The sequence below is a fragment of the Haliotis rufescens genome, unplaced genomic scaffold (genome assembly GCF_023055435.1).
Source record: "Haliotis rufescens isolate VD_foot unplaced genomic scaffold, xgHalRufe1.0.p SCAF_7, whole genome shotgun sequence".
Lineage (NCBI taxonomy): Eukaryota > Metazoa > Mollusca > Gastropoda > Lepetellida > Haliotidae > Haliotis > Haliotis rufescens.
This window is the reverse complement of record NW_025964361.1, coordinates 8249895-8272285: the sequence shown is the minus strand read 5'-3', so window position 1 is coordinate 8272285 and position 22391 is coordinate 8249895. Positions and strand designations below refer to the sequence as shown.

Here is a 22391-nt window from a genome sequence, read left to right as displayed (position 1 = left end):
GAAGTCAAGTCCTGGTTTGAGACGCAAAATGAGGGCTTTTACAAGCGAGGTCTCCATAGTTGCATAAAACGATGGGAGAAGTGTGTAACTCTTGGTGGTTCCTATGTGGAGAAAGACTAATACCTATGCCAAGTTTCATTCCACTAGGTCCATCGGAAGTGGGTCAGGGGACATCTTTAATGAACACCCCTCGCATATGTATTTGGAACACTCTCACTCACCACATTCCCGTTAGGCTATGTCGAGCCTTCACTCATCACGCTCAAACCATGTCGAGCCCTCACGCGTTATTTCACACATCACGGTCCCACGACAAAAGGTCCGTTTGTCTCCAAGTGAGAACGATGCATTGCCAAATAATTCAACATCAGGAATGATCTATTAAATGTCAATACAGTACATAAACATGGGCGCAGGTACGTTAGAATGGATGATTTCATAGAGTTGTGGTTTGTAGCTCTGGAAGGAAAGGTCATACTCATCCGTTACAGTTACGTCACCATATCTCCTTTGATGCTATTAGTCGACGGGGCCTTGCTGTCTGGACCCTGCATACTGTTTTATGGTGCGTTGTCCAAGGTAATTAGGGACTTGGCAGCCAAAGCAGGGACGCTGTATTTTTCACTCACTGACGAGCACAGCCAGCATGGAGAACGATAAGTCTTTCGCCTTTTCCAACTGATAACCTTCTGCCAGATTCCTAGCAGTTGGTTGGTTGGTTTGTTGTTTTACCCGCACTCAGCAATATTCGAGCTGACGGCGGTCTGTAAATAATCGAGTCTGGACCAGACAATCCAGTCATAGATATCATGAGCATCGATCCACGCAATTGGGATCGATGACATGCATCAATCAAGTCAGCGAGTCTGACAACCCGATCCCGTTAGTCGCCTCATACGACAAGCATAGTCGCCTTATTTCGGAAAGCATGGGTTGTTGAAGACCTATTCTACCCCGGATCTTCACGGGTCTCCTAGCAGTACCCACTGCTGGCTGTGTGGGACGCATTTACCCACGTCTTATCTTTGAAAACAGGCTCATATCCTTCTTCACGTTTCTGCTTGATGGTTCGGAGATGATGATTTCGGAGACGAAGGACGTCAGATCGTTTACATTACACACACGTATTTGCACCACTCATCTTTTTGTGTCTGTAACCAAATATATGCAATCATTGTCATAGTTTTTATTTCGTTACAATTAAATCATCTTTCAGGGTATTTCTTTAAGAGCCTTATAAAGACATGCACTTATTTTGTTCATGCAGTTTAATAATTGCACGTTTCAGGTATTTATTATGGCATAAAATGGATTTCCTCTTTCTGCTTCACATTAAAAGAAATCATACACCTTAAAAATTAGCTCCCACTACAACTAGGCCTCACACACCACATTCCCACTATAACCAAGCTTCTCACACCACGCTCCCACTATAACCAAGCTTCTCACACAATACTCCCACTATAACCAAGCCTCACACACCACGCTCCCACTACAACCAAGCCTCACACACCACACTCCCACTATAACCAAGCCTCACACACCACGCTCCCACTACAACCAGGCCTCACACACCACACTCCCACTATAACCAAGCTTCTCACACCACGCTCCAACTACAACCAGGCCTCACACACCACACTCCCACTATAACCAAGCTTCTCACACCACGCTCCAACTACAACCAGGCCTCACACACCACACTCCCACTATAACCAAGCTTCTCACACCACGCTCCCACTATAACCAAGCTTCTCACACAATACTCCCACTATAACAAAGCCTCACACACCACGCTCCCACTACAACCAGGCCTCACACACCACACTCCCACTACAACCAAGCCTCACACACCACGCTGCCACTACAACCAGGCCTCACACACCACACTCCCACTATAACCAAGCCTCACACACCACGCTCCCACAACAACCAGGCCTCACACACCACACTCCCACTATAACCAAGCCTCACACACCGCGCTCCCACTACAACCAGGCCTCACACACCACACTCCCACTATAACCAAGCTTCTCACACCACGCTCCCACTATAACCAAGCTTCTCATACCATACTCCCACTATAACAAAGCCTCACACACCACGCTCCCACTACAACCAGGACTCACACACCACGCTCCCACTACAACCAAGCCTTACACACCACGCTCCCACTATAACAATATGAAAGGTACTGACTATTTGAACTTCACACACACTCAACCCCAGCATCTATCGAGGACCTACGATCATGTAATCTCCACACATTATTACCACCATCTGTTAACTCTATTTCTGTTCCTCCAGACTGACCCCGGAGGTAGATCAAAGAATATGAAGTGCTTCTATATATGCGCCAGCCAATTTTGCATGAGAAATAGAAGATAGATATTGGGCACCGCATTGTCAGATATATAGATTATAGCTTCAACATGACAGGCCTTTGGTTCTGTCTGAATACATATGTTGGAACTACACAGCCACGAATACGGGTTATCATAACAGATAGACAGAGCCAAGTATTTCCGCTTGTAAAAACACGACAACTGACGGGATGAAAATAAGCTATTTCAGAAGCTATTGGCCGTGGCACTTCTCTATCCATGTGCTGTCACTCTGATTATAGAGACGAAGGGTTGTTGAGAAACTTGATCACCGTATGATGTAGATATAGCTTTCTGTCAGATCCCTTGTAAAAACGTGCCCCTACCACATTCCGCCCTCAAGGTTATATGTCGTTATTGCACGGAAACGTACCATTGATGGTCTTCTTTTATGCAAATCGTGGTGTTCCTCGTGCTACCGGTACGACAGGACATGCTTACTGTTTTCGCGAACACGTGGTGTACGTCATCAATGATTTTCAGTGATCCATTCATACTGTTTTCACCGTTATTGGCCTTTTGCATTCAATGGAATCTGTTTCGGCAAACAGTCGAGGATGATCAGTCTCTAGCGTTGATGTTGTCTATTTTAGTTTAGTATTAAAGTTTAGTAGCTTGGCTACTGTAATATGTGATAGATGATATTTCATTGAGCAGTTGTTTCACATTCGTACCCTCCTCCCTTCCCTCTGTCCCTCCCTCCTTCAATTATATTTGTTGGTTTGTTGTTTAACGCCGCATTCAGCAATATTCCATCTATATGACGGCGGTCTGTAAATAATCGAGTCTGGACTAGATAATCCAGTGATTGACATCATGAGCATCGATCTACACAATTGGGATATGATGACATGCATCAACCAAGTCAGCGAGCCTGACCCACACGATCCCATTAGTCGGGTTTGCTGAAGACCAATCATAAGATATAAATAAATGTAACACCACACGCAGCTGTCTTCGCGGGCGTTAGATATTACATCACATTACAGTCACATATTTATTGCAAAGACGTGTAGGTTATATTTGATTTTCGCTCTATTTCTACGTGCATTCAAAATTACGGAGTGTTACTTTGGAATGCAGTAACGTTATTATGCAAGGATGGCGCTATGTGTTACAGTGTCATTTGAATCACTTTGTTGAATGTAGAATGCAAAGAAAATGTACATAAGCAAAGATTTCAAAAAGCACCACTCGAATGCAGAATGCAGAGATAATTGGAAACAGTATGACAACGATATATTTTTTCGCTGAATGCCATCTTTTACAATTTACAATTACAAACTGTTAATTTTGAGGGAAACATATTCCAGGCTCTCTTTATCTAAGTAAATCAAAGATGAGGAGGCTTGAAACGAGTTTTAACGTCACGTTCCAGTGAATCATAGTTTTCATACTAATTTTGCAGTTTTCACTTAAACACTTTTTGAGTTACTAATAAGTAACATCTGTCTATATGCCATGGTAATGAATGATTAGCTCGGCTCCTTTTTGAGTGTATCAGATATAATTGCAATTTCCAAGGTATTGGCATCTATAGCAAAGTACGGTTCTTTCCGCACTAGTAATTTCATGTATATAATTAGGGACAAGATGTAGATGTACGCCAGCTTTACCCAGTGAAAGTGATAGTCTCTATATCCTCATGAAAGTGTTTCGTGAAAAACGAGAAACACATGACTCATTCTGCAATGTTTGTGTTCCTACGTTAACCCCCATGAACTCAGATTGCACACATCTCCCATGAACTCAGATTGCACACATCTGTTTTCATGTTAACCCTTGTGAGTGTACCAAGTAGCTGTTGTAAGCTGAAATGTCCTGACGCCGATGATCGAGATCACTCACTAATTGACAGCTATGGTACCTCTTCCCAGCTGTTTGCTGGTTCTCTGATTTAGGAGCTAAACAAACCTACAGTGTGTCCAATGTAGGTTGAATACCTGTAAACCTACTTCGGACGACGGTGAGCGGGACGTTTGGAATTAAGTTCTTACAGGTTTCAAATCGGAAAATTCAGTTGGCTTTAATTACCTTAATTCAACCACGATGAAATGAAAAAGCTAATTAAAATAATTGTGTTTTTTGTGTGTGCAAAATGATAGTTCCTCCTCCTCTGTTGGAATCAATGACAACAGACTTGGTTTATTTTGATTTATTAAGAATACTCCACTCATTCTCGTTAGATACCACATTTTCAAAAGTAGTGGACTCTCTATGGTATCTGAGCTCACATTCGCTCGGTCAGATACCGTAGAAAGTTCTCGAGTTTCATGATAATGGTATCTGATGAGATTGAGTGTGGTATTGTATTTATTACTCACGTAAAATATGTATTTAAGTGTACATACATAACAATTTTCGTTCGTTGACATTTCTATAAATAGGCATAAACAAAATGTTCATGCTGTAGGGTGTCCAAACATGACAGCAGCAACGCTCAAGATATTTCTTTAAAAAATTCTTCAACTTATAGTAATTCAAGCGCATTGTTATCAGTACGCAGGACAGCTGTAAGAAAACTTTGAACATTGGAACAACAGTTGGTCACTCAAAGCGCCGGGATCTCGGCTGAACAATCAAAATTGGTTTCCTTGATCTATCAGCTGAATTAATATCGTGTCCGCACCATTTTGGAAGAGGGATATCAGAGTGCTAGCAAAAGACGTTCATGTTAACTGTTCGACCCTATACTGAAGAAGTATAAATCAACGAACCCGAGTCTGCTTGTTGGGCGGTGACGAAGGGTAAGGTCACCATCAGAATAAGCAAGACAGCAGTGATCCTCTCACAACGTTTTACGCTAGAGATCAATATGGAATGTTATTGTTCATATGTACATTTATGATGTTTTTGGCACCAAAATAAGAAGCCAGGCACACTTCCACGGCGTTTGCGAATGATTTGTATCTAAACTGTTCACTTTGAGAGATCTGATCGTGCAGTCGTGTACGTCCATTCCAAACCGAACACCATCGGAAACAGTGCAAAGGTTTCGGAGGGGATACTGATGGCACAAGTGAAGCATCCAACGTAAGTCTAGATATCTGTCGAGATAGTTTAAACTCACTTCATTTCGGCACACTCAACGTTTTACATTAAATAAACCTGCATATCGAGTGTTGGGGTGCATCACGCTCAAAGGGACCCCTGATCTGTCGGTGGTCGTACCTGGCAAATGTAGATACAGCTCGATTACATAATGTATGTAGTAGATAGATGCAAAACTAATGTAAAATACAAAGCTAATGTTGAAACAAAGTGTTTGTAAATGTTTCTTGTTTTCATGAGATTCCTTCTGTTTTGCCTCTGAGCGGTAAACAGTATTGTAAAATCGAATGACGTTTCATGATTTTTTTATGAAAGAAAAAGGTAGTTCCGGTGTGACAGAGGTCACGGTTACTCAATTAAAACGAATAATACGAGGTCAACCTTGTACGACACACGTACGACGTACGAATCTCACACCTGTATCGTCACCAGAAGGTAACATAAAAAAGACCTACACCTCGGCTTTTAGTTAAAATACAATAAAATCATATATATTCCACAGTTATGGCGCAAGACCAGTTATAGCGATGTAACATCAAATGAATCTAATCATAGCTGTAGGCTGAATGGTCTAATTCAGGGATCAATGTATTCCGCTTAAGTCGCAGTTACACTGGGTGGTCGTTCTTGATGCGATTCCAAGCTGCAATACCACTTTGATGGCGTCGTGGCTGACGCCAATGATATCAACCCCTGAGTAGAATGTGATGTTCTTCTCTGCCTCTACGATTGCTAGTCATGTATCACTTCTCTATTGTCAGCTATGATATCATTTCAAGAAGTCAGCTGCCTCTGTGATTGTCAGCTATCATATCTAATCAGAGAGTTTGGAATTTCGCTGCCTCTTTAAACGTTAGCTATGATATCCCTTCCGGAGTTTGCTAGTAAGCATTGTTACTCTATGACATTATAGAGTCCGGGGACATGTTTACCATTTTCGCGAACACCTGGTATCATCACTGATTTTCAGTGATCCATTCATATAATTTTCACGGCTGTTTGCCTTTTCGCGCAATGGAATCTGTTTCAGTGCATAATCGAGATTGGGCTATTCTCTTGCGTTGTCGTTGTACATTTATCTGATTGTTAGCTATGATATAAGACCAATGTGTGATAATATGGTATGCAATAGTGTTAAATTCGACGTTAAACTCTACTACGTTCTTACTAACAACCTACCGCAAGAATGGAATCGTTTATTTAATCATTTGAAAGTTCATCGGGTGGCGCTATTTATTTAATAGTGTTCCTATCGTGCAGAGGTAGACCATTTATGTTGTAGCTGTCTATACAACATCCCATTTATGACTGACTGAAAGTGTATGTAACATAACTTTCACTTGTCTTGGACTCGCTGACCAATGGTCTTGTGGACTTTACACGAACAACGTGTGCCATCACTGATTTTCAATGAATCATTAATTCATGTAATGTTCACCACTCTTTTGCCTTTTACGGACAATGGAATCTGTTTCGGCGGATAATCGTGACTGGTTATTTTCTGGCGTTGTCGTTAAATATTTACCTCGCTATGGGCATTTTCTGGACTTTCATTAACATGTTTCTGTGTCAGTTCCATATCAATCTTGATAATGGCTGATAATGTATGTACGTCAAGACATTGAAATGGTCCTAATTCTTCCTGGTACAGCAAATGCCAAACCCACTGTTGCAATTATCGTTCCAGAACAGTTGTTGATAACACTATAAGGTCAAATCGCCAAACAAGAGGCCCTCGAATAATGATCTCCCACACTGACACGACCTCACGCTCTGTACAATTGACCTTTTAGCACGGAGAACTTGTGGTTGATACGCTGAACGTTGTTACCTAGATACCGTTCGTCAAGTACATGCGTGGGCCAAGCGTAGTGGCCGTGGTCAACTCTATACCAAACTCTGACCTTTAATCAATTGGCTCCAGATGCCTACAATCAATCATCTCAAGACAGGTCATCCTTAACACAGCCTTTTCTTTAAACCCAGAACCCTGGAAAATGGACAAAGCTTCTCTGTATCCCGATTTGTGCATCCAAGGCCAAGTGACAGGGTTCAAATGGCAATACCTGGGTCAAGAGATGATAGATCTGGAATTGATAAAGAATTCCGATGTGACTTACATTTTTATTGTTAAGGGATGTCTTGCTTTATTTTTTTGCAGGAAATGTAATTGATTTTTAATTAGAAGTTAGAACGGCGGGCAACCGATTCATACAAAATAAAAACAATGTTATAAAATGTCACTTGGAACAAATGAATTAAACACGTGGGCCTAGTATCTAGGCGAGGAAATATTTCATATTGCTACAAAGTGTAAATGTTCCTGAATCTCATTATCCTAGATTAAGTGACATTATGCATTTGAAGAAGTTATAAGAAAAGCTTTTGTATATTTGTGAAAGTCAGGGTGCCGATTTATCTAAATTGTTGATTTCTGAATTTGCAACACGTTTGAAATCTCTTAATTAATAAACAAATTTTGTTGAATATTATTAATCAGTTGTAAAATTTGGATAAAGTTACTCGGCAATGCCTCGCTTCCGCTGTAACTCACGTGCTTAACATATGGAAACTTGTAACTAATAACTAGCAACTAGTCACCCTCCCAGAGACCAGAGGTTTTGTAATATATGTATAAAATACGCATTGTGGAGAACCTACATATATTGTTATTTTGTAACGCATATGATATCCTACAACAACAGTTTATTCCCTAAAGGTTTAATTTCCATCGTACACTATCTAAGTTTAATATTCTAATATTCTAACCGAAACAAATGGTTAATTAGAAATACAGCCATGTTTATGCATTATGCATTATGCTGTCTCCATACTGGTCGAACCATAGGACATAGGCTTACACAAGTACTGAATAATGATTACAACACGTGGGCCTGGTTAGGAGTAAAATTATGTTCTGCACTGACACATCCAGAGGAGGAGAAAATGCTTGATTGCCTTCTTAATGTGTAACATACAACCTTTATCACACAAAGAATCATTCTTGCAAAAAGGTGTTCCAAAGGGACTCTATGCGTGAAAACAGACGTTCCCTGCACTCGCAAAATCTTTAGGATGCTTCACATTTCTCAGCGATAAACACACAAAACGGTGTTCGTTCTATACTTAGACAGGGAAGAAATCCCCGCTTTTCTAGATGTGTTTTTCCTGTGTTTTTTAGCGTAACATAAATATGCATTTTGTCGTGAATTATTAAGCTTACTAAGAACTTCGACACATCGTACATAGCGTTATGGGTGGGCCCTGTATTTCCAATGTTGTCTGTTAGGATTTGTATTGCGTGGTGTAACACAAGCTGCAACCCTCTGGCGTCTGGTGTCAGTAACTCAGCTCTGCTGTCAATGTTTCAACTCTGGCGTCTGTTAGTGTTTCTCGTCTGGCGTCTGACTGTCAGTGTTTTTTGTCGAGCGTCTGACTATCAATGTTTCCTCCTTTGGCGTCTGTGTGTGAGTGTTTTCACTCTGGCGTCTGACTGTCAGTATTTCCACTCTGGCATCTGACTGTTATTATTTCCACTCTAGCGTCTGACTGTCAGTATTTCCACTCTGGCGTCTGACTGTCAGTATTTCCTCTGTGGCGTCTGACTATCAGTATTTCCACTCTGGCGTCTGACTGTCAGTATTTCCACTCTGGCGTCTGACTATCAGTATTTCTACTCAGGCGTCTGTTTGTCAGTATTTCCACACTGGCGACTGTTTGTCAGTATTTCTACTCTGGCGTCTGAGTGTCAGTATTTTTTGTGGCGTCTGACTGTCAGTATTTTTTGTGGCGTCTGTTTGTCAATGGTTCAACTCTGGCGTCTGTTTGTCAGTATTTCCACTCTGGCGACTGTTTGTCAGTATTTCTACTCTGGCGTCTGAGTGTCAGTATTTTTTGTGGCGTCTGACTGTCAGTATTTGTTGTGGCGTCTGTTTGTCAATGGTTCCACTCTGGCGTCTGTTTGTCAGTATTTCCACTCTGGCGTCTGACTATCAGTATTTCCACTCTGGCGTCTGACTATCAGTATTTCCCCCTGGCGTCTTACTGACAGTATTTCCACTCTGGCGTCTGAGTGTCAGTATTTCTTTGTGTGCGTCTGACTGTCAGTATTTCCTCTCTGGCGTCTGACTGTCAGTATTTCCTCTGTGGCATCTAAGTGTCAGTATTTCTTTATGGCGTCTGACTGTCAGTATTTCCTCTCTGGCGTCTGACGGTCAGTATTTCCACTCTGGCGTCTGTTTATCAGTATTTCTACTCTGGCGTCTGAGTATCAGTATTTTTTGTGTGGCGACTGTTTGTCAGTGTTTCCTCTGTGGCGTCTGTTTGTCAGTGTTTCGACTCCGATGTCTGACTGTCAGTGATTCCTCTCTGGGTCTGATTTTCCGTGTTTCTGCTCTGGTGTGTCACTGTCAGTCATAGCTATTTTGGTGTATGGCTTCCAGTCACTCACAACTGATGTATTTCTGTCAATGATTTCATGTTGCTGTAAGTGACACCACTCTGGGTCTGCCTGTCAAGTACTTCACGTTTGTGTGAAGCTGATGTCAGTAAAAACATTCATGGAACTTTCTTTATCTGTTGTCAGCGATATCCCTGTCAGCAATATTGCAGGTGCGTCGTTAAGCAATATTTACTTACCAACATCCTGTCGGTGACTTTTCAACGTTCGACCGTCTTGTACTGTATGGTTGCACTGTCAGCAATATTGCTGATGCGTCCTAAAGCAATATTCACTCACCCACTTTCTGTCAGTGACTTTACAACTTTCGACCGTCTTGTACTGTATGGTACTTGTACTGTATGGTACTTGTACTGTATGGTACTTGTACTGTAGGGTACTTGTACTGTAGGGTACTTGTACCGTATGATACTTGTACTGTATGGTACTTGTACTGTAGTGTACATGTACTTGTACTGTAGGGTACTTGTACTGTACTGTATGGTACTTGTACTGTAGGGTACTTGTACTGTATGGTACTTGTACTGTAGTGTACATGTACTTGTACTGTAGGGTACTTGTACTGTACTGTATGGTACTTGTAATGTGTGGTACGTGTACTGTATGGTACTTGTACTGTATGGTACTTGTACTGAAGGGTTCATGTACTTGTACTGTAGGGTACTTGTACTGTATGGTACTTGTACTGTAGGGTACTTGTACTGTATGGTACTTGTACTGAATGGTACTTGTACAGTATGGTACTTGTACTGTAGGGTACATGTACTTGTACTGTAGGGTATTTGTACTGTAGGGTACTTGTACTGTATGGTACTTGTACTTTAGGGTACTTGTACTGTATGGTACTTGTACTGTATGGTACTTGTATTGTATGGTACTTGTACTGTACTGTATGGTACTTGTACTGTATGGTACTTGTACTGCACTGTATGGTACTTGTACTGTATGGTACTTGTACTGTAGGGTACATGTACTTGTACTGTATGGTACTTGAACTGTACTGTATGGTACTTGTACTGTATGGTACTTGTACTGTAGGGTACATGTACTTGTACTTGTACTGTAGGGTACTTGTACTGTAGGGTACATGTACTTGTACTGTGTGGTACTTGTACTGTGGGGTACTTGTACTGTAGGGTACTTGTACTGTAGTGTACTTGTACTGTGGGGTACTTGTACTATAGGGTACTTGTACTATGGGGTACTTGTACTGTAGGGTACTTGTACTGTAGTTTACTTGTACTGTGGGGTACTTGTACTGTAGGGTACTTGTACTGTAGGTTACTTATACTGTAGGGTACTTGTTCTGTATGGTACTTGTACTGTATGGTACTTGTACATGCCGTCACTGTGATTTTCGGCTGTCAGTGTCATGACTCTGATGTAATGGTGTTAGTGATTTACAGTGACATGACATGCATTGTACTCTGGTACTCTGGTATTGTCTGTAACAAGACCAGACATCATGCCATGACGCTGGTATTCAGCTGTATCTTTACCCTAGGCCTGGTGTCATGGTGTGGATGACTTTACCGGCTGTCACAAATGATAGTTCTTTTTCGCTTTGACTTACTGATGGATGTTCTACGTTCACTGTAGAAACAATGGCTATATTGTAACTGTGTAGTTAGCACTCTGAGAAAAGGCAATTTATTATTTTTCTGATTGTTCGCCTGTTCGCAGGCGATAAATGGTCGGAAATCGATCAGGCGTTTTTGGCTTAAATTGTAGAACAACGCCTGAATGCATCCGCAGCCGATAATGATGTTGTCTTTTGTTGGCTTCGAAGCCATGTTGGCATGAAAGGTAAAGATAAAGCTGATGCAGCAGCAAAAGCTGCAACTGATCAAACAGTAACACTCACTAAGCTCCCTTATACTGATTGTAAGCCAGTTATTAGGTATATGTTAATCAATGATGGCTGTCACATTTGGGATAAACGAACCATAAACAAGCTGCATATTATTCAGCCAATCATAAGTCTTAACAATATCAGTGTCATCTGTCGTAGAGGTGATGTTGTTTTAAACGGATACTGTATATGACATTCACATTTTTTCTCATGCTTTCCTTTTAAAGGGAGTTAAATGTCAAGTTACCCTGAAAACACATTCTGTTAGACTGTGTGGATACTGCATTAATACGTCAGACGTATTTGAATGTTTGTACTTTGTAACAACGTTTTGCTCAAGTTCATACCAAAAGATTATAGCTTTTTTTTTAAAGAAATCCATATTTAAGACATGCTATATTCTTTAGCCAAAATGGTCATATTTTCGTCTTTTTTTGTGATATTCATTGTATGACGGATATTTTTTGTGATCTTTGATATCATACTTTTAAGATTGTTCTTCATATGCATATGCTAGATAATTTATTAACTGGTTCTCGCAGCGACTAGCTGGCAAATTTATGATGCGGCGTAAAACAATATTCATTCATTCATATCATGTCTGCCAAGTCGGCATTACCTTCGCTAAGGGGTCACTATGTCAGTGACGCCGGATCGGCTATGGTGTATGGTGTTCACTGACTTCTCTCCCGCACTGCATGAATACCCAATACGATCGTAATCTGTGTATTTAACTAACGTTAGTTACAGGTGTTGACTTTGATAAGGAAATCTAAATAATTTATTTTCTTTCTCAACAATGTTTGTTTTTCCAGTTTCCGTTATTTGTTTTTTAAACATTTCCTGATTTATCTCCTGTATGCTAATATTAAAATTAACTATCGTTCACAATTAAACTTATCAGCAAGTAAATAACGCGCTGGCAGCTGCGGGGTGCTTCTATATATAACTTACATGCCGCAGCTGGCTATGTCAAGTCTCGGATCATTACCGTTTCCAGAGACCATGCGAACTTCCATCCATCATTTCAAGTTCCGTACTTGAACAGGCATTTCGAATGTAGAACACTCACCTCTTTCCCCGTCAGATTCCTATACACTCATTCTCTGTGTTATTATCGTGAGTGAGTGAGTGAGTTAATATTTAAAGTCAAATCGGCAAATTTCCAGCCATATAGTGACAAAATCAAGTTATATATTAATACATATAGACATTAAAATCTGTCGAAAAAGGACAGTAAAACCACTAGACTATCACAGATGTAGATTTAAAACTAGCTTATCATAATAAAATTCAGAACAGTACACAATAAAAATGGGCTATAGATCACCAATAGCCAAAGGTAGGTCACCATACTAGGTACCATGGGGACTTACTTCTGCTACCTATATGGTACCCCAGCAGGATTTACACCATCCCTCTGGCTACTAGCGATTGTTAGATATTTTAAGGTGTTATTATCGTGAAATTTGTTATTTACTTATCACATGCAAAAGAACAGAATATTAGAGTGAGTTTAGGACATAGTATTTATTGCTGTACATCACTTTGGACTCCTTTGCACCATAATAGGACTAAGATTTATTCGTTGAAATTTAAATTCATATTGTCAAAAAGGTATACAAATGTTACGCATCTTATCTCCAGTGGAAAGCTCTAAGGGGACATATTCAAGAATCGATGACAAGAGACGATATCAGATAGGATGTTGAGAAAGACTATGAATGGTCCGAAGCTGATATATGTTGTGGCCGTAGGAAGCTGTAGTATAAAGTATGGAGACTGCATTAGAAGATTTCAACGTGTTTATTCATTCAAAGCGACGCTTCAGTGATAGTACTTTTTAAGCAAGTAATAAATAACTGGGTAGAACATGGTTATATTGGTACTTATGTAGTCTTCAGTGGTCTGATTGGAAATACTAATAAAGGTTTTTTTCTGAAAAATGAAGAAAATTAAAAAACGTTAACAATGACACCGAGAGTTGATACTTTGTTTATGCTAAGTTTATAGGCTTCATGCTTGTCGTCGGCACCGAAAAAATAGCATTGTATTATAAAAAGATGGCATTTGATTGATGTTTGTTTACAAAACAATATTGTTTACATTGTAATATCACAGGCAGACTATATCATTACAGAGCCAATTGATACTGAGCATATTTAAAACCTTTCTAAGGAAGCCACACATTCTTAAGAATGACTTCAAAAATCACAACGTATAACACTGAACACGCAGCAACCACGTGAACAGGATTGTCCACATGAATGTACTCGTACGCAACACTGTTTTGGTTCTGTTGTTTCTACTGGTTGTGCTACAAGCTGGATCCTTCGGCAGTAATTGTCAGTGGATTCTTCTACACAGAAGTGAAAGCTCCTCCTGGTGGTGTTAAAGGTGATCCACGGCAGAAATGACGTCATCATTATTTGCATAATGCTTGCCAGACAGGTCATTATTCACGGTTGGGAAGAGTCTAAAGCCACAGTCATGAATTGCAGACATGTCGACAACGAAAGAGTACACAGGGGCATTGTCTTGGTGGAACACGACCCCTGAGTTTTCGACGACGTGTTGCCTTAGTATTCTTCCGCAGTGGCCGCAGCAGATAAGCTTAATCCATTAATGGTCTGAGTTTTCGAGAGGTAAGGTCCCTTTAGACGCCCAGGAATCCGTAGCCAGGTGATGGTCCAGATTTGGCCTTCTTCGGAGGAGACATTCGATGTTTCCACTGCTTTGATCGTTGTTTAGTCTCTGGCTGAAAGGGTGAACAGACGATTCATCCATGGTTACAAATCGCTGTACAAAATCAGCTGGGTCTTCTTCAAAACGACGTATATTCTCACGAGAGATGATGAATCTGGTGCTGAAACCTTTGTCATGCCCGGTTCATTCCTCGTAGTGTTTTAAATTAAACTCTCCCATGAAAGATGCCTACGGTATTGGCTATGTGGTGTGTGATGAGCCGTTGATCTTCCTTATTCACATCAACATTTCATCAACATTGGCTGTTGAATAAATCCTGATCTAGGATCATCTTCGTGGGTCTTACTTTCCTTTGACCTCCGCTGCCCATCACTTAGCAGTGGCAAAGGAAGGAGCACACCATAGCCCTTTCAGTTGGAGATTCGTGGTGACAGCGCGGTAGCCAATGTTATCCGTTTCCATCAGAGAATATCTAGTCACTTCCATGCCTTCAGAATATGCTGCCTAGTTGTGTTTTTTGTTCAAACGGAGCCTGCACCCATGGACGTTCCAATTGATATGTGTAAAATGTTAAGCGTGTACTGTACATCCTCGTAGTCAGGCTCAGAACATATTCAGACCCTATATCTTAGGCTCGGTTATATTATATTGAAAGTACATTGAACTTGTCTTATTACCGGCTGCGTTTTCGATTTTTAGACTGAAGCATAACAAAAGTAGGTGTGTGGGTAGATAGTATTTAATCTCATGATATCTGTTCCATGTTTTGCGATATTTACATTTTGATCTGTACATTTACATGCTCTTTAATTTAAAAGAACACTTTTGATTCTGTGAGCAACATTTCCTTTGACAAGGATGTACCGATGAAGTTTAATCCTTCCATCCCGTGACGATCCTGGGAAGAATAGATCCCATGCTTGCCGTGAAAGGCGAATATGCTTGTCGTAAGAGGCGACTAACGGGATCGAGTGGTCAGGCTCGCTGACTTGGATTGTCTGGTCCAGACTCGAGTATTGCCAGACTGCCGTCATATAGCTGGAATATTGCTGAGTGCGGCGTTAAGCAACAAACAAACAAACAAACTACACATATCCTTTATTATGAAGACAACATATTATTCAGATCCTCGTCATTCTATTGTTTGTCTTTTGTTAAATATATTTTTAAAATTATATTTCACAAAAGGTTTAAATATAATATTCTAGACCCACAATGCGCACAAACGTGTGAATGGATGAGGCTAAACGAAGACGTAAGCTTGTTCATGGCTTGTTATTAAATCAACAATTTAATGGTTTGATATATTGTGGGTTTATGTAGTTATATACAAATGGTATAATGTCACTCTAGAACACATATAAAACTGTGCTGTTACATGCGTGAAAAAATACCTCAAGCTTTCTCTGAAAACATACGACCCGTGAAGATGCGGGGTAGAATAGGTCTTCAGCAACCCATGCTTGCCGTAAAAGGCGACTATGCTTGTCGTAAGAGGCGACAAACGGGATCGGGTGGACAGGCTCGCTGACTTGGTTGATGCATGTCATCGATCCGAATTTGCGTGGATCGATGCTCATGATGTTAATCACTGGATTGTCTGGTCCAGACACGATTATTTACAGACCGCCGTCATATAGCTGGAATATTGCTGAATGCGGCGTTAAACAAGAAACCAACCAACCAACTGAAAACATACAGATGACATTGTTCCTCCGTAGGACCATGCAACAACAAATATATAATTGATCGCTGTATACAATTCCATACATAATACAGTTACTCTACAAAACTACGGGGGCACCGATGGCCCAGTCGTCTAAGGTGCCGCGATTCGGTGTACAGAGTTGCGTCCCTTGGGCATGCCAGAAACCTATGATTGTGGGTTTGAATCCCGGTTCGCCCCGATTATGTTTCTAGGTTTGTCAGCACCATACCCGTCTGAGACCTGCATCACTTGGGGCTTTCCTCCCACACTAAACTGACACGCCCCGATATAACTGGAATACTGTTAAACCGGCGTTAAACCGAACTCACACTACAAAACTACAAAAGTAGTTTATGGAACATATGGAAATAGATCATGCAACAACAAATAATAAATGGATACCCTGTTATGAAGATGCAAACATCAAACACTTCCTCGGGAAACAAAATGCTCCCTGAAGAACACTGATCATGGATTATGAAATAACAACACAGTATGTGTTCACGCTGACGAAGTAAAAGCCATTATCAAAAGAAACATTTGTAATCTAACGGCGATCAAAACGTTACACAACCAGTTTAACTCATCTCCTAGGGGCAGTTCTTATACATAACGAAATCTCTTTTCAAGGTGCATATTTGATCAACGAGAAGTCAGTTCAAAGCATAAAATATGCTCGTGAGCGTGTAGAGACGCCCAAAGGAAGTTAATAAGCAATGTTACCAGGGCCGGAATTGCTCTACCGTCGTGCCAATACTGTAACTTGATTGAAACCTCATCAAAAAGTTGTCTATTTGACATTTCATCTGCACATGTTGCGCGTTTGCATGCACGTGCCACAACAGTCAGAGGAAACATGTGTGCTCAGGCGCCCTAGGTCTACTACAATGCCTGTCATTTGCTGTCTAAATATCAGCATTTCACTCCAATGGCAGCTGGAACTGGCGTATACATTGTTATATGGAGGAAGTCCCACTGTTATGCTTCCTCCATCATTGTATATTAATATCATTGGAATTACTTATGTTTCATCTCAGATATGCCACCTGTGGTTCTTAGGAAGAACATCGTTTTAATGGTGCGGTTTATTGCAGACACCGTTTAGGTCGTGAACAGCAAGTTGGTTGAATGTTTTATATGCTTTCCATAAATAATGTAATTGGTATTCCAAAATTAGACTAAATGACTTAAATGTGTCGGCAAGTGCATGTTATGCTGACTCAAGGGATACCATAATATTTTACATGTGTGGTATGACTCATTTTACATGTTTAGGAATTAAATATCATTATCGTGTTCATTTTGCCTGTGTTGTATGACTCATTTTACATGTTTAGGCATTAAATATCATTATCATGTACATTTGCCATCGTGTACATTTACCTGTGTGGTATGACTCATCTTACATGTTTAGGCATTAAATATCATTATCGTGTACATTTGCCTGTGTGGTATGACTCATCTTACATGTTTAGGCATTAAATATCATTATCGTGTACATTTTGCCTGTGTGGTACGACTCATTTTACATGTTTAGGCATTAAATATCATTATCGTGTACATTTGCCTGTGTGGTATGACTCATCTTACATGTTTAGGCATTAAATATCATTATCGTGTACATTTTGCCTGTGTGGTACGACTCATTTTACATGTTTAGGCATTAAATATCATTATCGTGTACATTTGCCTGTGTGGTATGACTCATCTGACATGTTTAGGCATTAAATATCATTATCGTGTACATTTTGCCTGTGTGATACGACTCATTTTACATGTTTAGGCATTAAATATCATTATCGTGTACATTTTGCCTGTGTGGTATGACTCATTTTACATGTTAAGGCATTAAATATCATTATCGTGTACATTTTGCCATGAGCACTAGGATACAGTCTGTCCCATAGATGTGTGACAATAGTGAGTGAGTTTGCTTCATCGCCGCTTTGAACAATATTTCAGTTATATTGCGGCGTACCAGCTTGATCTCTTAGGGAAGCCTGGTGCAATGGAGGTTTTTCACTTGACGAAAAGAAATCGAGCACAGGTATATTGCTGACAAACTGAGAAATATTATCAAGCAATTCGAACCCACGACTATGCATGTAGTTTTCGGTAATGCATTAGAGGCGCAACTCTGCGAAGCGAATTCCGGCGACTGAAACGGCTGGGCCATCCGTTATCCATATCTGTCACTAATACTGCATGAAAATTCCAAAGTATGTACGGCTTGTCAATGTATACATCATCTGGCCTGCGTGTGTATAGTTAACGTTCTCATGTAGGCAATACTTACATGCCTATGATCTATAACAGAATTCTTCTTATATTGCGTAGATATACTCACCGTTCCGAGGTATGCACGACCTACATGTATAGTATCTATGTTGGCCTTACCAATCTAGCCTGCGTAGCCATGGCTCATAAAACCCATGTAGATATAGTTAATGTTCCCATGTAGATGTCACTATAAGTTTTTGTGGGCAAAGGACATATTGCCTGTTTAAATGTGCATATAAGTTCATTTGGTGTATGAGTACACATCTGACTTGACGATTGGTTGTTGGTTGGTTTGTTGTTTAACGCCGCACTCAGCAATATTCCAGCTATATGACGGCGGTCTGGAAATAATCGAGTCTGGACTAAACAATACAGTGATAAATATCATGAGCATCGATCCACGCAATTGGGATCGATGACATGCATCAACCAAGTCAGCGAGCCTGACCACCCGATGCCGTTAGTCGCCTTTTACGACAAGCATAGTCACCTTTTACGACAAGCATGGGTTTCTGAAGACCTATTCTACCCCGGAATCTTCACGGGTCTCTGACTTGACGAGCCGTGACGCTTCTGAGCTGTATAGGCAACATGTTGAAATTTCTTGAGGCATAATGGTTACTCAGGAGTTAGTGATCATGAGTGAGTGAGTGAGTGAGTGAGTGAGCTGGCTATATTTCCGCTTAATGTGCGAGGAAAGCCCAATGTGATGCAGATCACATAGATGAAATCTTCAAGTGCGAATCTGGTGTTGAGAAATAAAAAATAAGAGTCAGGATGAATTTTGGACTCGAACTCACGATCATAAGATTCTGGCAGGGCTAAGGGACACAACTTTGCACGCGAATTAAATGGCCACTGAGCAATCCGTGCTCCAAACAATTTTCGCATCTTTCAACTCGATGGAAACCTAAGCGAAGTACTAGTATGACTAGTAGATGCTGCGGTCTACCATTTTAATATCAATTCGGCTGGCTATATTTGCCCAGATGTTAAGACCCTACCGACCGACCTTGACCCACTTTCACAGGTGGTTATCACGCCACGAACATCTCTGCGGTAGTGGTGATGTTCTTCGCCAAGCTGGCCACCTTTATGCAATACATTCGGCGTTGGCAAAGACGGGGCTGATACCAAGGGTATATATTTCTAATTTATACACTGCTGTGGCATTTCCACTCGGCTTCCAACACACCTAGACAATGTGCTGATAAGACAGATCTGTCCCGCAATTTTTATATTATCCCGGCCACACTATCGGCGTTATCGTTGCATACACCTTTGCCTCTATATCGGGGGTACCTCTAAATGCTTGAGCAATGTGTCTTTTTAAGTGTTCTCTATAGTTTCTGGGAGGGACGATAACGTTTGTGTTTACACGTGCAGTCCGGGTACACAACGTTTCACGGACTATTAAGGAAGGGAACTTAATTGAATACAAATAGCAGGTATTGACTTCACCCACGATAGACGTAACAGAAAACACATGAGGTTATTATAACAAGCCAGGATAATGAGTATAAGATGCATTTACAAAGTTAGTGCACACCGTGGAATCGATTCGTGATGGCATTTTCCTCTTACAACACAGACATCTTTTAAAACAAACTTCCCCTGTGACTTCAGGAAACGGCTACAAGGGTTATGAGTATGAGGTCATGCGTTTCAATTGAAGACACAAGCTTGCATAGAATAAGGCGACATGTTTTTGTTTTTAACTGTGAACACCCCACCCCGTTCGATTTAAACGTTGCTTACTAGACTGTGTCGGTTGGTCAGGCTAGATGACTTGGTTGATTGCATGTCATCGTAACCCAAGGGTGTTTCTCATAATATCTAATCTTCCAATGTGTGGCCAAGAGCTTTTATATGCTAACGTTGTATAGCTGGGATATTGCGGACATGCATAACACAGCATTCACTCACGTACTAACTATGAACAATGTATTTCAAATCAACATTAATCTGGTTTGTCTGTTTCCAGGAAGGTGCATTCTTCTTCATCGAGAACGTGTTTGGAAAGATAGGCGACAAGGCGAGGGTGGTTCAGCGTGTCCTGGCTCCCTTCTACCCCTTCCTCTTCGACGGCATAAAACTCATGGTCAACACCGACGAGGTTATCACCAACTGCGGCTTCTCCAAGGTTGACTTCAAGCGGATCGAGTTCGAACCCCCAATTCCGCTCCTGTTCCCTCTCAGATCCGCCATTTGTGGATCGGCCACAAAGTGAAGTCGTTGATGCGTGGAGGCGTTACGTTCCATCATGTTACGTCATTCGTGACCTACTTTCATGTCAGCTCAAGAAGAACGACCTGGTGGTAATTTCTCGTGCCAAGGTCATGGTCGAGGTCAAGGTCAAGGTCGAAGACTGAGTTTGATGAGTTTGAATCCAGATACGTGTTAGAAGGACTGCACTATTTGGTGTTCATGGTGAATGTGTCTTCCTCCCCGTGTTTCCCCCCCCATTTGAAGGATCCCCGTGCGAGTAAACGAAGCATAAACTCGACTGAGACAGGAGTACGTTACGGATACACACCCATTGCTCCAGTATACCATTCAACCTATCACATTTCCTATTGGAGTTTCTATAGCATATATGCTGCAGTGTAGTAGGGCTTTTACTGTTGTGTTGTGCTAAAGAGGAGGTTCAACTTACTCTAGGATGGTTGGCTGCTTATTACAGTTCTTCCCAATACCAGAATATATATTACCACTGACAAGTCATGTATATATGTTCCAGATATGTGCTTAAGGCTTGCTTTTATGAATCTGGGGCTCACGAGGTTTGAAGATCATAAATGAAAGCTATGAAAGGTGATATGGATGAACACTAACTTGGCGCCAACAAAACAAACAATTGCTGTATTGATATGAGTTTGAGTTTTTTGTAGTTTTTGTTCAGGAGACTGTTGTATTACCTGGAATAAAACCCCATGTTCATCAGTATGTACTTATCTCTATAACGCCCGTTCCACGAAGCGATCTTAGCGCTAAGATAATCGTAACTCCAATAATTCAACACATGCTTACTATTATCGTAGCGCTAAGATCACTTTGTCGAACGAGACCCAGGTTGTTCTCGTTTTTTAGGTGACAATTGACTTGCCTTTGCATGTGTTTGTGACAGGTGCCACCGATGGGGAAGGATGCGTTCACATTTTTTTGTGAACACCTGGTGTCATCACTATTTGATGGTGCTTCATTGACACATTCAGATGACATCATCAGAATCGTACAGTGCTTTTGACAGAGATGTTTGTGATTACGGAAATGTTTCTTGTCGTTTTTAGTAATTGTTTGTGTCCATCCTGAATCAGCCTTAAACACACGTCACATCATTGCAATATGCATGCAGATCTTTACAGTTAGCATCAGAGTGGAGCTTCGATCCAAATGACAACCGAGGTTTGACATGACGAGCGAAGAAGAATGTATAGGGTGTGCATAAGCTCATGCCCAATCTGTATTGCCTAAAACAGTATACTCTTTGTCAGCGTTGAAATATCAGTACAGTTGCAATAGAATGTTTGAAAGCAGAGGTTTAACATTGAGGGCGAAGAATAATATATGGTAAAGATGAGATCATAACCTCGAGATATCAGATATCGATTTTAGAGACTTTGAGATAGCGAGAATCGACCTTTTGTTTTGAAAAAGTACACGTTCTATTTTGCCCGATCTCTGTATCATGATCCTTAATTACGTGGGTATCATGACGATATACTCCTCTCCTGGAAGGTCGCGCATCTGGCTAGATGCCCGGAACGGGATGGAATGGATGGATGGATGATAGTGTATCCAACAAGATAAAACACTACACAGGATCAATTGAAAGAATACCACTGCCCAAACGTGTTGGACAGCATATTATGTCTATGTGAAGTATGTCATTCATCATACTGTTTAAATAAGTATTATTTGACATCGTGTGTAGGAGCGAACATATGAGGT

The 22391-nt window shown here is 40.9% G+C and overlaps 1 protein-coding gene across 1 annotated transcript in view; it reads left to right on the top strand.

The window, feature by feature from the left end:
• The window catches only part of LOC124144459 (putative methyltransferase-like protein 7A), a 30697-nt gene extending 9314 nt beyond the window's left edge, over positions 1 to 21383 (top strand). The window contains exon 2 of the mRNA XM_046513870.2: positions 20425 to 21383. Coding sequence (XP_046369826.1) covers positions 20425 to 20670 — 246 coding nt within the window. The 3' untranslated portion in view covers positions 20671 to 21383. The remainder of the gene's footprint in view (positions 1 to 20424) is intronic.
• Positions 21384 to 22391: the final 1008 nt, after the last annotated feature.